Source organism: Tiliqua scincoides, chromosome 5, assembly GCF_035046505.1.
Source record: "Tiliqua scincoides isolate rTilSci1 chromosome 5, rTilSci1.hap2, whole genome shotgun sequence".
Lineage (NCBI taxonomy): Eukaryota > Metazoa > Chordata > Lepidosauria > Squamata > Scincidae > Tiliqua > Tiliqua scincoides.
In genome coordinates, this window is record NC_089825.1 from 66,142,872 (window position 1) to 66,155,077 (window position 12,206).

The window sequence follows — 12,206 nt, forward strand, 5'->3', positions numbered from 1 at the left end:
GCAAATAAATCCATTTAAAAAAGAATGTCCTTTTGCTCAGCGGTTTAAAAACAGCCTTGCTGACCTTTCGCAATGTCCAGGCACTTAAAAAGGCTTCACTCCGAGGCAACAACCTCTCCCTTCCCTGGGAGCCCAGTGCAGGAAAAGAATGGAGGAGCTGATAGTGACTTGCATTCTTTCATGTGCTCAGGGGCAAGACAGGGGTTGCTTGCCTGGGAGCAAAGCTGTTCTAAGTGCCTGGAGAGAGAATGACTGATGGATGTCTACTGGCTGCCCTCTCCCCCATTAATGAGGCTATTGTTAAACACCTTTTCTCCTTTGATTTAAAGAGCCCTTCTCATTGCATTGAGATAAAACCGCAGGCGAAAAATCCATGGATAATTAGGTTATACCTGTAGTCATAATCACATCTTCTAGTTGTAAACTAATTGAAACAACAGTGGAATTTACATTGTGTGAAAATGTGCTTCTTTAACCCTAAACCTTCATTGGATGACCTTAAGCTTAATATTATAGGAGAGGGAGAAAAAATTATCAATGTCCACTGCAGATAAGGTTTCCAAAGTCTTCAGAGTTTGATCTGAAGATGTAAAGAGTTTCAGTTTTCCTTTCAGGTTCTCCAGGGATGAAGTAAAATCTTGAGTATCAAAGGGCAGATTATTATCTGCTTAGCATGAGAGGGTGTTTCTAATTGCTCTGCCCATGGTTATAGCATACCAGATTCAGGCATTCTTCCTCTGATGGGCCTAATGCTATGCTCATTCCTATCAGACAGTACTACATTTCACCCTCTGAACTGCCAGGCACCACCCTTTGCTCCAAGTGCCAACTCCTAAATTTCATACTGTTTCCACAATGCTCATAATTTTATAAATCTCTTTTATGTCTCCCATCTCCAGTCCAATCCTCTTTATTCCAATCTAAGAAGCTCCAGATGTTTAGACTATCCTTACAAAACTATTCCTTCTCTTAATTTCCATAATACATCAATGCAATTTTTACTTATTCTTTTAAAAACATTTAAATCTTACTTAGGGCGCAATCCTGACCCATATTTGGGCTGGCCAGCCCAGGAGGGTTGCAAACCCGTAAGGCACGTTTCTGCCTCCTCAAGAGGAAGCCAGGCCAGAGCTCGGAGAAGTGCTGGCCTGCAGAGGCTGACATAAGCCTCTACGCCGGCTTCCTCTCTGATGCTTGCGTTGGCCAGGTTGGGCCAATGCAAGCACAATAGGTAGGCGGGGGGGGGGGGAAGCGGGGAGGAGGTGGGAGGGAGGCGTTCCTGGGTGGGGGGAGGGCAGGCAGGGAGAGGGAGGCAGGGATGGGATCCAGCAGTTATGCCTGATCCCAACCCCCATTCCTAGGGAGCATGGAGTGGCTTTAAGCCATTCCACTCTCCTCAAACTTCTGCCACCTCAAGAGGTGGTGCAAGTCAGAGGAGACCCATAAGGGCAAGCAGCCCTTACCCGGAGGTAAGGGGAAACATTTTCCCTTACCTCTGGCTGAGCTGCTTTAGGTCACTATCCTAAACTGGATATAGCGCGAGCCTCCTTGCTTGCCTGTTCCAGTGCATGATAGGATTGCGCCCTTAGTTTTCTCCCCTATAAAGGGAAGGCAAGAGAGAGGATGCCCAGACCATGTTGTGCATATACATTGTGGATGCTCCCATTTGCTAATAATTAGAATTAAATATAAATTATTAAATAATACAAAATACAGTAAAAAAATATAAAAGCACAGGATCAACAAAAGCAGATAAATTATTTACATTGAAAATCATGCATACCCTTCTAAAAGGACTTGGGCATCAGTGCTTGAGCTTCGACTGCTACAACCACTATTTGAGTCATTTGATTCTTCTGTTGAATAGATATCCCCGGAAGTCTTCGTGACTTTGTACATATTTTCATGAGCTCACCACTTGTTGCTGAAATTAGAGTAAGGAAGGGTGCATGAGTGAACTAACAGCACAATCCTATGCATGTCTACTCAGAAGTACCGTGAGGGCACAATCCTATAAATGATTTGGGCCAGCGCAAGTCCCTTGTGCAGGCCCAGGAGGGTCGCAAACGTGCCATAAAGCATGTTTGCACCTCCTCGAGAGGAAGCCAGGCCGGTGCTCTGAGAAGCACCAGCCTGTGGAGGCTGATGCAAGCCTCCGCGCCACCTTCCTCTCTGAGGCTTGCGTCGGCCCAGTTGGGCCACAAGGGGAGGGGGGAGAAGGCGGGGAGGAGGCGTTCTTGGGCGGGGGTAGGGCGGGTAATGGGTGGCCCTGGGAGCAGGCGGGCAGGGAGAGGGAGGTGGGGCTGGGATCCGCAGTAATGCCGGATCCCAACCCCCATTCCCTGGGAGAATGGAGCTGCTTCAAGCTGCTCCACTCTCCTCAGACTTGTGCCACCTCCAGAAGTGGCACAAGTTCAAGGAGACCCATAGGGACCAGCAACCCTTACCCAGGGTAAGGAGAAAAGTTTCCCCTTGCCTCTGGCTAAGCCGTTTCTGACCACTATCCTGTGCTGGATATGGCGCAGGATAGGATTGTGCCCTTAGTCCCATTGTATCTAATGGGGCTCCCTCCCAGGAAAGTGCAGATAGGATTGTAGCCTTTAAAAAAAAAAAGTGAACTAAAAATGTACTACTGCACTCACCTAATTTTAATAGCTAACAACGTATAATAATGAATTGAGGGGGCTGAACAAATTAAAAACATGTCAAATCATGCAGTTAGTTTGGAATTGTCTTTGAAAGCCATTATAGTGCAACATTTATCATCAGAGAAAGGGAATATCATGAAAGAGTCTGTTTGGAAATTCTTTCTCTTAACACGTTGGGGTCTCTGGATCAACTGTAATATCAGTTGTGCTTAACCAGCAGAAATAAACTACCGCAAGCGTAAATAAGAACCATAAGTGTACAGTACTATACTTCATATCCCCCAAATTTCACAATAGCAGAATCACTGCTTCATCCAGGTTTCATAACTTTAAGCAATGGGGAGTCTACAGTTTTTGAGTAAACAGTTCTGTCATGAAACGTTTTATTATTGCTTCATACGCCCCACTTTCTTAAGACAGGAAGTTCTAGGAGGCAGCCTTTGACAGGCTGAGGGCCCAATCCTATCCAATTTTCCAGTGCTGGTGCATTTGTGCTGGTGGGATGTGTGCTGCATCCTGTGGTAGAGGGGCAGTCACTGGGGCCTTCTCAAGGTATGGAAACACATGCTCCCTTACCACGGGACTGCACTGTGACTACACCGGAGCTCAAAAGTTGGATATGATTAGGCCCTGAGTCAGGTTCCTTACAAAGAATACGTACTGGTGACATGGCATTTTGCAATGTCTGATTATCAACAAATATATAGGCTGTGCCTAAGGAAATAGCCAACTACCCTGACAGGCTGTGCCAGTGTGTAAAAACCTCACCTATTTCCACAGAACCAACTGCATTTATCCTTGGAGCCCCACCTACACCACACCTAGCTCCTTCTTGCCAGTTTGTTGTAAAAAAAAAAGATTACTTTCTCTTTGGGAGGTTACATACATGCTGTCAAACAAACACAGTTTCTCTCCAACTTCTACCCAAGCAACTACGACAATGATTTTCAAACTTTTTCATCTCATGTACACTGACATGGCACTAAAATTGTCAAGGTACACCATCAGTTTTTTGACAACTGACAAGGTGTACCGGACTGCAGGAGGGGGGGCTCATATCCCTCAACGGCCCTACTAATAAATGACCTTGCCCCAAATTTCTGTGGCACACCTCTGGACCATTCATGGCACACCAATGTGCCATGGCACACTGGTTGAAAATCACTGAACTAGGATGTGTACAGTTGCTTTATGCAGGCTTCCTACTTCATTGAAGTTCTAGTGATGCAGTGCTACCTGGATTCTGACTTACTTTGGAGCAGCTCATGGTACCTTTATAATGTTTGGTTTATATACAAATAGACAGGTTGCATGTTACACATGAACGAACACCTATAATTAGAAACAGATTGCATCAGATTGTCAAAAATACACCCCTGCATCTGAAGTTGCTCCTCCATCAGTTTTTAGCTCTGTTTCTTCTAGCTTCTCACTCTCATATGCAAGCTGCCAGAAAATAGTTTGGTGTTTCCATTGAGCAGACGCACACCCTTGGTTGAAGGAGGAGGGAAGGATGTGTCACCTTTGACAGGCACCTTCCTCAGAAGTCTTGCATTAATAACACATCCTAGTCCAAGGGTGTCAAATTCATTTCATACAGTAGGCTGAATAGCTTTCATAGTGCCTGCTGAGGACTAGAAGTGACATAATTAAGCAGGAACAGGAAATGTTATTAAGTAGATGATGGCCAGAAATAAGCACTTTGTTCTCTATAGAAACTCATTAGCTGTAAATGACAGAAGAAAATGTGCAAATCTTGATAATATTTTCAAGACATGGGACAGCCCAATTATCACATGGGTCACTCTTTCAGCAACTGAGAAGTGAGAATCCAATTATCATGGGGACTGGATAAAGAGCTTCTGGGGGCACCTGGTTCATGGGCTTATGTTTGATTGCTTTTAGCTCTTGTCAAATTCTGAGGACAGAACATAATGCTCATGACAAGCTCATTCACAACATAAAACTCCAAATTCTAACAGTAGCTACTACCATGGTAGAGGTGTTTGTTTCTGGTGAGTAAGATACAATTACAGCCTAAGTCAGAGCAGTGGTGTAGCTAAGGGGGTAGCAGCTGTGCCAGGCATCAAGCTGAGCTTGATACTCGTGACCAAATTTGGTATGTATGAATAATACCATCATGTTATATATCATTGGAAAGGTAATTTAATGCAGAATGCAATGAAACAGCATTAAAATATCTGCATTCTATCAAACATTATGACCAATTAACCAGAAAATGAAAACACAACTGACTTAAGAAAATCCACTTTTTATTCCATAACTCAAAACTGACCTATGAGATTGACTGTTCTGAGTCAATGACATGTTATTATGTTATTCACGTGTTGTAATGTAACATATCATAATACAGTTACCCCTGCTAACTGGGTAAAAAAGCACTTTTTCAAATGGTGCCCCCCTTATATTTAGCAGGGGGAGAATAAACATCCCTCTTCACCCCAGCACAGTGTCTCAAATAAATCAGGGGCACACTTTTTATTTATTTAATTAATTAAATTTGATTTTGTCTGGGGGGGGGGACTACAAATCTTCCTTGACTCCAGGTAGCAGATAGATGCCTTAGCTATGCCACTGATTGGGGGGAGGCAGCAGAGCAAGTGGGTGGTGAGCTGCTGGAGGAAGGAGGTGGGTTCCTCCCAATTTTCACTTGTTAAAAAAACCCGGGCGTGACGTCACTTCCACTTGTGACGTCACTTCCGGGGTAACATTTTGAGCTAGTACTAGCTACCTTGGTACTGGGCTACACAATCATTAGCTATGCCACCGAGTCAGAGATTCTCAAACTGAGGAGTCATGATGCCCCAACCTCTGCCTTTGCCCCTTTATGGGGCGGGGGGGGGGAATGCAGGGACATGATCACCTGGATCGTTCAGCTGCCACGGGGTCAGGGGCCTTCCTTTCACTTACTCTGATGCAGCAGCAGCCTCCTGGGGTTGCGGGGAGCCCCTTGGAAGCCTCTGTAAGGCTCTCCAAGCCTTGGAGAATGTGAAAAAAGATCATAATCCACTTCTAGTTTTGTGATCGAATTATTTTGACCTTCTCTGCAGCTGGTGAGCTCTGTGGAGGCTTCTGCGGGGCTCACTGCACCCCCTGGAGGCTGCTGCTGCAACCAAGTGAAAGAAAGGCCCATGTTCTTCAGGAGGTAGGAAACCAAATGAAGACAGAAGTTTAGCATCCTTCTCAACTTCTGTCATGCCAGGTTGGAAATCAATCTTATCAAGTTCGTCATTTGAAATTAGGGGGGATGACTTAACCAGAGTGGCAGGAGGGTTTGAGAGTTTTACAGTAGTCAGCTCCATTGGCGAGGATGGGTCTAATGGTGCAGGTTGATCTAATAGACTCCATAGGGTTCCGGATTTCTCATTTGAAGTCCACCTTGGATTTTCAGTTGACTCTTTATGGCCCTCTTCTTTTCTCTTGAAATTTGGAAGAGCAAGCTTCTGCAATGAGGAATCATAAATGTGTCGTTGCAGCCTGATCCCAAAGCCAATTAACTCAGGAGCCTGCATAAAAAGCAACCTTGGAACACTATTCGTGTGAAAGTAAAGGAGAAAACGCTCCTGGCTTTCCATGCTGGGTAGTCTTTCCAGCTTCTGGAGATCTATCACTGAAGGAGCCTTCTTGAGAAGAAATGCAAGATGTTGTCTAGCCCTCCATTTGGTGGACCAATCAATGTGTTTCCCCCTAAAGGGGGAGATATTGATGGCTAGGCTCTTTGTATCATAAATAAGAGTGACAGAATCTTTTCCAGAAGCTGTCTGTAAGATATTACCATCTGGCTGCACATCGGGAGTAACCCTTCTCTTTGTAGATCTGCTCTCCCTATCGCACACCAAAGGTTTCAACAAGTTGTCTGGCTCAATGTGTTTATGCTTCTCCTGGAGCAAGTTTGTAATACACTCAAGCTGAGTAGTTATTACCTGAGGTATCTCAGCCATGAGGAAAGTCTGGTGTATTAAAAAATCAATGTCCTTGTTTTCCCTAAATTTATTAACGCTTGATAAGCAACTAGCCACCTGGGTAACGTTAGGGGAAGTTTGCCTTAAAGAGCCCGGAGTCTCTGTGAGAACAGCCTCCAGATGGTCAAAGCTGTTCTGCTTCTTTAATGGCGACTTTGCTGGTATAAAGAAATCCTCAAGCTTGGATTGTTTGCTTGCTGGAAATAACTTTTCTCCCTCCTCTCCCTCCTGAAGATAGGTCCTCTTTTGTCCCATGATACTTCTATCACTTTGTTTTCAGTTGGAATAACTTACAATTAATTATTTGCCACGTGCCGCAGAGTCTTCAGACGAAGATGGTAGCCAGCCACAAACTCTTATCACTGTTTTTCCCGTGTTGAGGTCATTCCGGTTTTTTCTGTTCCTCTGTGCTATTCTTATAAGACAACACCTGGCAGCAGATGAAAGAAGCTTCTTCTGCTCTTATTAAGGAGGAAAATAATATTAAAAAGGCCTCATTGCTCTCAGAGCTCCTCACAGAGCATCTGTATCAGCTGCCCGCTCAAGATACTTTGATCACACGACTGGTATCTTTGGTTTATTCCCTCAAAGATATCAAACAGTCATCTACTGCTAGTGCACCTGCCTACTTCTAGTTCTTCTGCTTGCAATTTGTCAAAGGAGATCTTAAAGAATAAGGGACTGTCCTCTGTGGAGGGGTCTCAACCCCTGTTGGAACCAACTGTTACAACCAACAGAAGAGCATTAAGGTCCAATGTGATCATTTCTTGAACTTTGAAAGACCCTGAACTTTCCACGATAAATGTTGAAAATAACACGAATTAACAGTTGGGAGAAGCAGAGATTTAAAAGGTGCGATAGTCACACTGAGTGTTGACGGTCACCTACAATGCTCTCACCTTGGTACAGATCCTTCTTTATTTCAAGCTCCCAAAGTTGAAGCTAAAGATATAAATTATGAAGACTATGATGCTGAAATGAATAAACTTCAGAAAATAATCAAAGAAGCCACAAAAACCAAAGACATTATACCGAAACCTGAAAAAATAAAATAAAAATAAAAATAAATGAAATTTGGCTCTTGTGGAAGTTTTGTCTGATCTTGATTCAGTATCTTAAGTTGCTGACACTGAAGTAAGAGCAGAGGTGGTTCTTTCAGTGACAGTAAAGATCACGCAGGAGAGTAAACTGACAGCACTAAAGACCAAATTATCAGTGCATGTACAATCTTCATTAGCATTGACTCATGACAATTTATCCTCGAATTAGATTCATCTATATCTAAGACAGCGGCACTCTCTGCCTTTCTAAAGAGGAACTGCTCACCAGCAGATCTGGATGGTAATGCTTTAGTTTCATATAGCACACCAACAGGTATACCAAAATTTGCCCAGTGCAGATTTCGATTACCCTTGTGGTTAGTATGCTTTTTAGCCCAGCCATCAAAAACTGCAAACCAGAGATTAACTATTGACACCAACAAGCCTCCAATCAGCCTTGTTATACTTTTTCCAGACTTTGCTGATCAGAGTGATGGAGATCAACAAAATGCTTTAGGATTCCAGTTATTAGCTGGGTCAAGGGTGACGTTACTTGCTTCAAAAACATCACAGCGTTACAGAATTCAAAGTGACCTGTTAGAAAATTTGGCTAATTGCGAAAGAGCTCACTCTTTGGCTTAAAGAACACTTCAAAAAGCAAAACGGCAAGGACTTCACATGTAGTTCTTCTGGCCCAGTCCCTCTACAGGAATAACGTCTGCTGTCACAATTTAAAGATAAAACTTTAGTTCCTCTTCAACATCTGGATACCTTGTTAGAAGGAACTTACAGACAGATAATAGCTCTAGCAGATGCAGTGGAGGGAAACCAAGCCAATATGTTCCAGGCTTCCACAAAGTTAAAAAGTGCCACCCAGCTGGTAATTCTCCTGATTAGCCTGTAGCAGAAGCTGAATGCTGATCAAGTTACTATTCTGGAAGCCACATTTTTGCCATTATTACAGGATACTCAAGAGCTGGGTTGGGAAGAAAATGTGGATGCTTCTGTCTCTCACTTGCTGAAAACATGTTTGTCTAAGAGTTCAAAAGAACATGCTCTGACTCTTACCAATCAGTTGAGTATCCCCAAGGATACTAATAGGCTGAAGAAACATATAATCTTGCTCTATGATCAACTGGCCAAAGGTGGTCATATGTCTCTAAGTATGGATGTTGATGCTCAACAAAGTGCAGCTCTACTAGGTGGTTGTGCGACTATTCCAGAGTCTGACCTAGAGGAAAGATCTGCTTTGCAAGAGCCGACAACAACATTTACCAACCATAGGCACCTTCCTAAACAGAAGACAAAACCTGATGGTCACTGAACTTTTTCTGTAAACTGTTGGCATTCTCTGGACTTCTTTAGTACTGATTCAATTTTAGCCAACTGTGCCAACTATAACCAGACTGCGCTTGTGCCAGACTATGTATTTATGACATATGTATTTCTCAGAAACCCCACACAATGGCAAATTTCTCCAGCCTGAACCACCACTTTGTACCTAATTAGAGTAGACATGGCACTAAAGAGAAACCACAAATGCAGCAGTGAGTCCCAATAGATATTCATACAGCCTAGGATCTTAACAAAGTGAACAATTGCCCAAGTAATGATTTTCTACTGTGGATTTCTTATGCTTTGTTTGTTAAATTCTATTTTCCTTTCTACTTTCCTGTTGACTGCAGTAGACTTGAATTTTGTTGAATTCATCTCATACCTGTCAGCAAAACCCTTCACCCTGTTAGAAAAGATATTAACTCATTGCCTGCTGCTTCTCCAGAACTGTAGCCTTGCCCTTTTAAGAGCTCTTACTCACTTGAAAAGTAAAACACATATGAATTGATGAGGTGCATCATCATGTTAACGTAGCTAACAAAGCTACAGGAGTTACACTGTGCTAGAGTTTAGTTTCTCATTCCCAATAATTTGTTAAAATGGGATAACCCATAATTCCCCCCCCACATGCTTTATCTTGTGTCCTGAGTACAGTAGTATAATGTTTGATGTTTTTTAATCATGTTCATGTTTTTACTGTGTGCATTTTATATTATCCATTGTCTCTATCTCCTGGAAATTGTTTTATGCCAATAAAGGTCTCAATCAATCAATCTGAAAGGCCCATGGCAATGGGTCATGGCAATCAACTTTTATCTGCCCCTGCTAACTGGGTAGAGGCACTTTCTTCAAGTGGGTGCTCCTTTTTTTAGCAGGGGGAGAGTAACTGGCCCACCTCACCCCAGCAGTGTCTTCTTTAGTGACTGTCTGCTGGTGTTCTTTTGCATCTTTATAGATTGTGAGCCCTTTTTGGGACAGGGAGCCATTAGAGCCATTAGTTCTTTGATTTTTCTTTGTAAACCACTTTGTGAACTTTTTTGTTGAAAAGCGGTATATAAATACTGTTAATAATTAATTAATAAGAAGAATGCATTTTGCTTATACCCACAACCCTATTTATTTTATTTTAAAATCTTTAAATCACCCTTCTATCACAATATAGCCCTTTTCTAAATGTTCAAGAAAAACTTCAAATTGGCCTTTAAAAAATTCCTTCTGTAAATGTCACACAGCCCAATCCTATCCACACTTTCCTGGGAGTAAGCCCCATTGATTCTAATGGGACTTGCTTCTGAGTAGACATGCATAGGATTGGGCCCACAGGCATTGATTATAATTAATCTAAAAGTAAGTGTCTTTCATAAACCCCATTAGTTCTACTTCCAAAACAACTACTTGTTATCATCAACTTGATGGCACTTTGGCATTTAAATCAGAGTAACAAAGGCCAAAAATTGAGATAATTAATTCAATAAAAACATGCTATGCATATGCCCAGAATCTCACAAGGTGAGGAAAACAGAATCAAGAGATAGTTGTCTCTTGTCTTCAAGTACAGCACAGAAGATCCACATGACGAGCAGGAATTTAAATTAGTCCCTCTGAGATACTCTGTAAGAATTTGTTTATATAACTAGATTTTTAATTACTCTCCATTTACAATCAATTATTACAGAACAATTTGAAACTGATCCCAGGCAGTGAAGAGCTCCTAACTGACAGCCCAATCCTGTCCACACTATCCTGGAAGTAAGCCCCATTAACTCTAATGGGACTTACTTCTGAGTAGACATGCATTGGATTGGGCTCTGAGTTCACTGAAACCAACGTGACTGAGGCTCACTTGACTTGGTTTAGGATGGTAGTAACAAATGAAATAAAAAGATTATGCAGGCCTACACACATTTTTGTTGTCTCAAAGTTAAATTCAGTCTTGTGTATATTTGGGGTGCTGAATCATAAAATAGTATCGGTTTTGCCTGACTGGCCTCTGGTTTTAGGGGAAGAGCATAGCCACATTCAATGCTGATTCAAGTAGCTTCCTCATGAGGAAACCCATCAGCTTCCTCATGAGAAAACTGCTTGAATCAGTGTATAATGTGGCTATGCTGTCCCCCCCCCCCCAAAAAAAAAATAAACTAGAGCCAATCGGGCAAAACCGATGCCATTTATGGATTCAGCACCCTCAAAATATCATAATTTCATTCAAACATGGGGGAGGGGTAGGCCTGTTATCACATTAACAACCTCTATAACACTGGTGATGTGTGTGTGTATAAGAACATAAAAAGGGCACTGCTGGAACAGGCCAAAGGCCCATCTAGTCCAGCTTCCTGTGTCTCACAGGGGCGCACCAGATGCCTTGGGGGGAGCACACAAAACAAGAGACCTGCATCCTGGTGCCCTCCCTTGCATCTGGCATTCTGACATAGACCACTTCTAAAATCAGGAGGTTGCACGCACACATCACGGCTTGTAACCCCTGACTGCCTTTTCCTACAGACGCCCCTCCAATCCCCTTTTAAAGGCATCCAGGCCAGATGCCATCACCGTATCCTCTGGCAGGGAGTTCCACAGTCTAACTACACGCTGGGTAAAGAAGCTCTCCCAACACTCAATTTTAGAGGATGTCCCCTGCTTCTGGTGCTTCTGCAAATCTAGTACCTCCCCTCCAATTTGCATCGCATTGTCTTTCTAAGCTGCTCAGGGCGGCGTACAAAGTGTTGTTCCCCCTCCCCCTCACAACAACCCTGTGAGGTAGGCAAGGCTGAGAGAGACAGGGTGATGCCCTAGTTCCTCCCCTCTTCTTGACCCCACAACAACCCTGTGAGGTAGGTCCTCCTCTCCCTGTGCCTTCCCAACAGCCCTGTGAGGTAGGCCAAGGGAGGAGGACCAGACTGCCCAGTCCTGCCCTGGAGCCCCGCCTTCCCTCCCTTACGGGGGGTCAAGCACTGTCAGCCCCTCAGCCGGCCGTTGCTGGCAGGGGGCGGCTGAAGCGACGGTTCGCGGCTCACCCACAGTGGGGGGGGGCCTCACCCCTCGGGCTTGGGCTGCCCCGACGGCCGCGTCCCCGCAGAGGAGGGGAGGCTCAGTGGGCTCGCGGCCGCCTCGTGACGTCAGTGCGGTCCCCTGGTTAGCCGAGGGGGGGGCGAGCTCGGCCCCGCCTCCTGCTCGCGCAGTGCCGGCCGACCGCCCTCCTC

General features: G+C 44.0%; 1 protein-coding gene and 1 pseudogene across 4 annotated transcripts in view; one reads left to right on the forward strand and one right to left on the reverse strand.

Moving 5' to 3' along the window:
* Positions 1-12,206, reverse strand: part of SUN3 (Sad1 and UNC84 domain containing 3) — a 38,683-nt gene that overhangs the window by 14,450 nt on the left and 12,027 nt on the right. Inside the window, exons 1-2 of one of the 4 annotated variants that reach the window (XM_066631155.1) lie at positions 12,043-12,155; positions 1,784-1,924 (exon numbers count right to left, since the gene is read on the reverse strand). In XM_066631155.1, the coding sequence (XP_066487252.1) occupies positions 1,784-1,899 (116 nt within the window). In that variant the 5' untranslated portion in view covers positions 1,900-1,924; positions 12,043-12,155. Of the gene's footprint in view, positions 1-1,783; positions 1,925-11,944; positions 12,156-12,206 lie in introns of those variants that run through there. The other 3 variants (XM_066631154.1, XM_066631156.1, XM_066631157.1) reach the window with 3 other exon arrangements.
* Positions 4,642-8,995, forward strand: LOC136652263 (protein PTHB1 pseudogene; annotated as a pseudogene).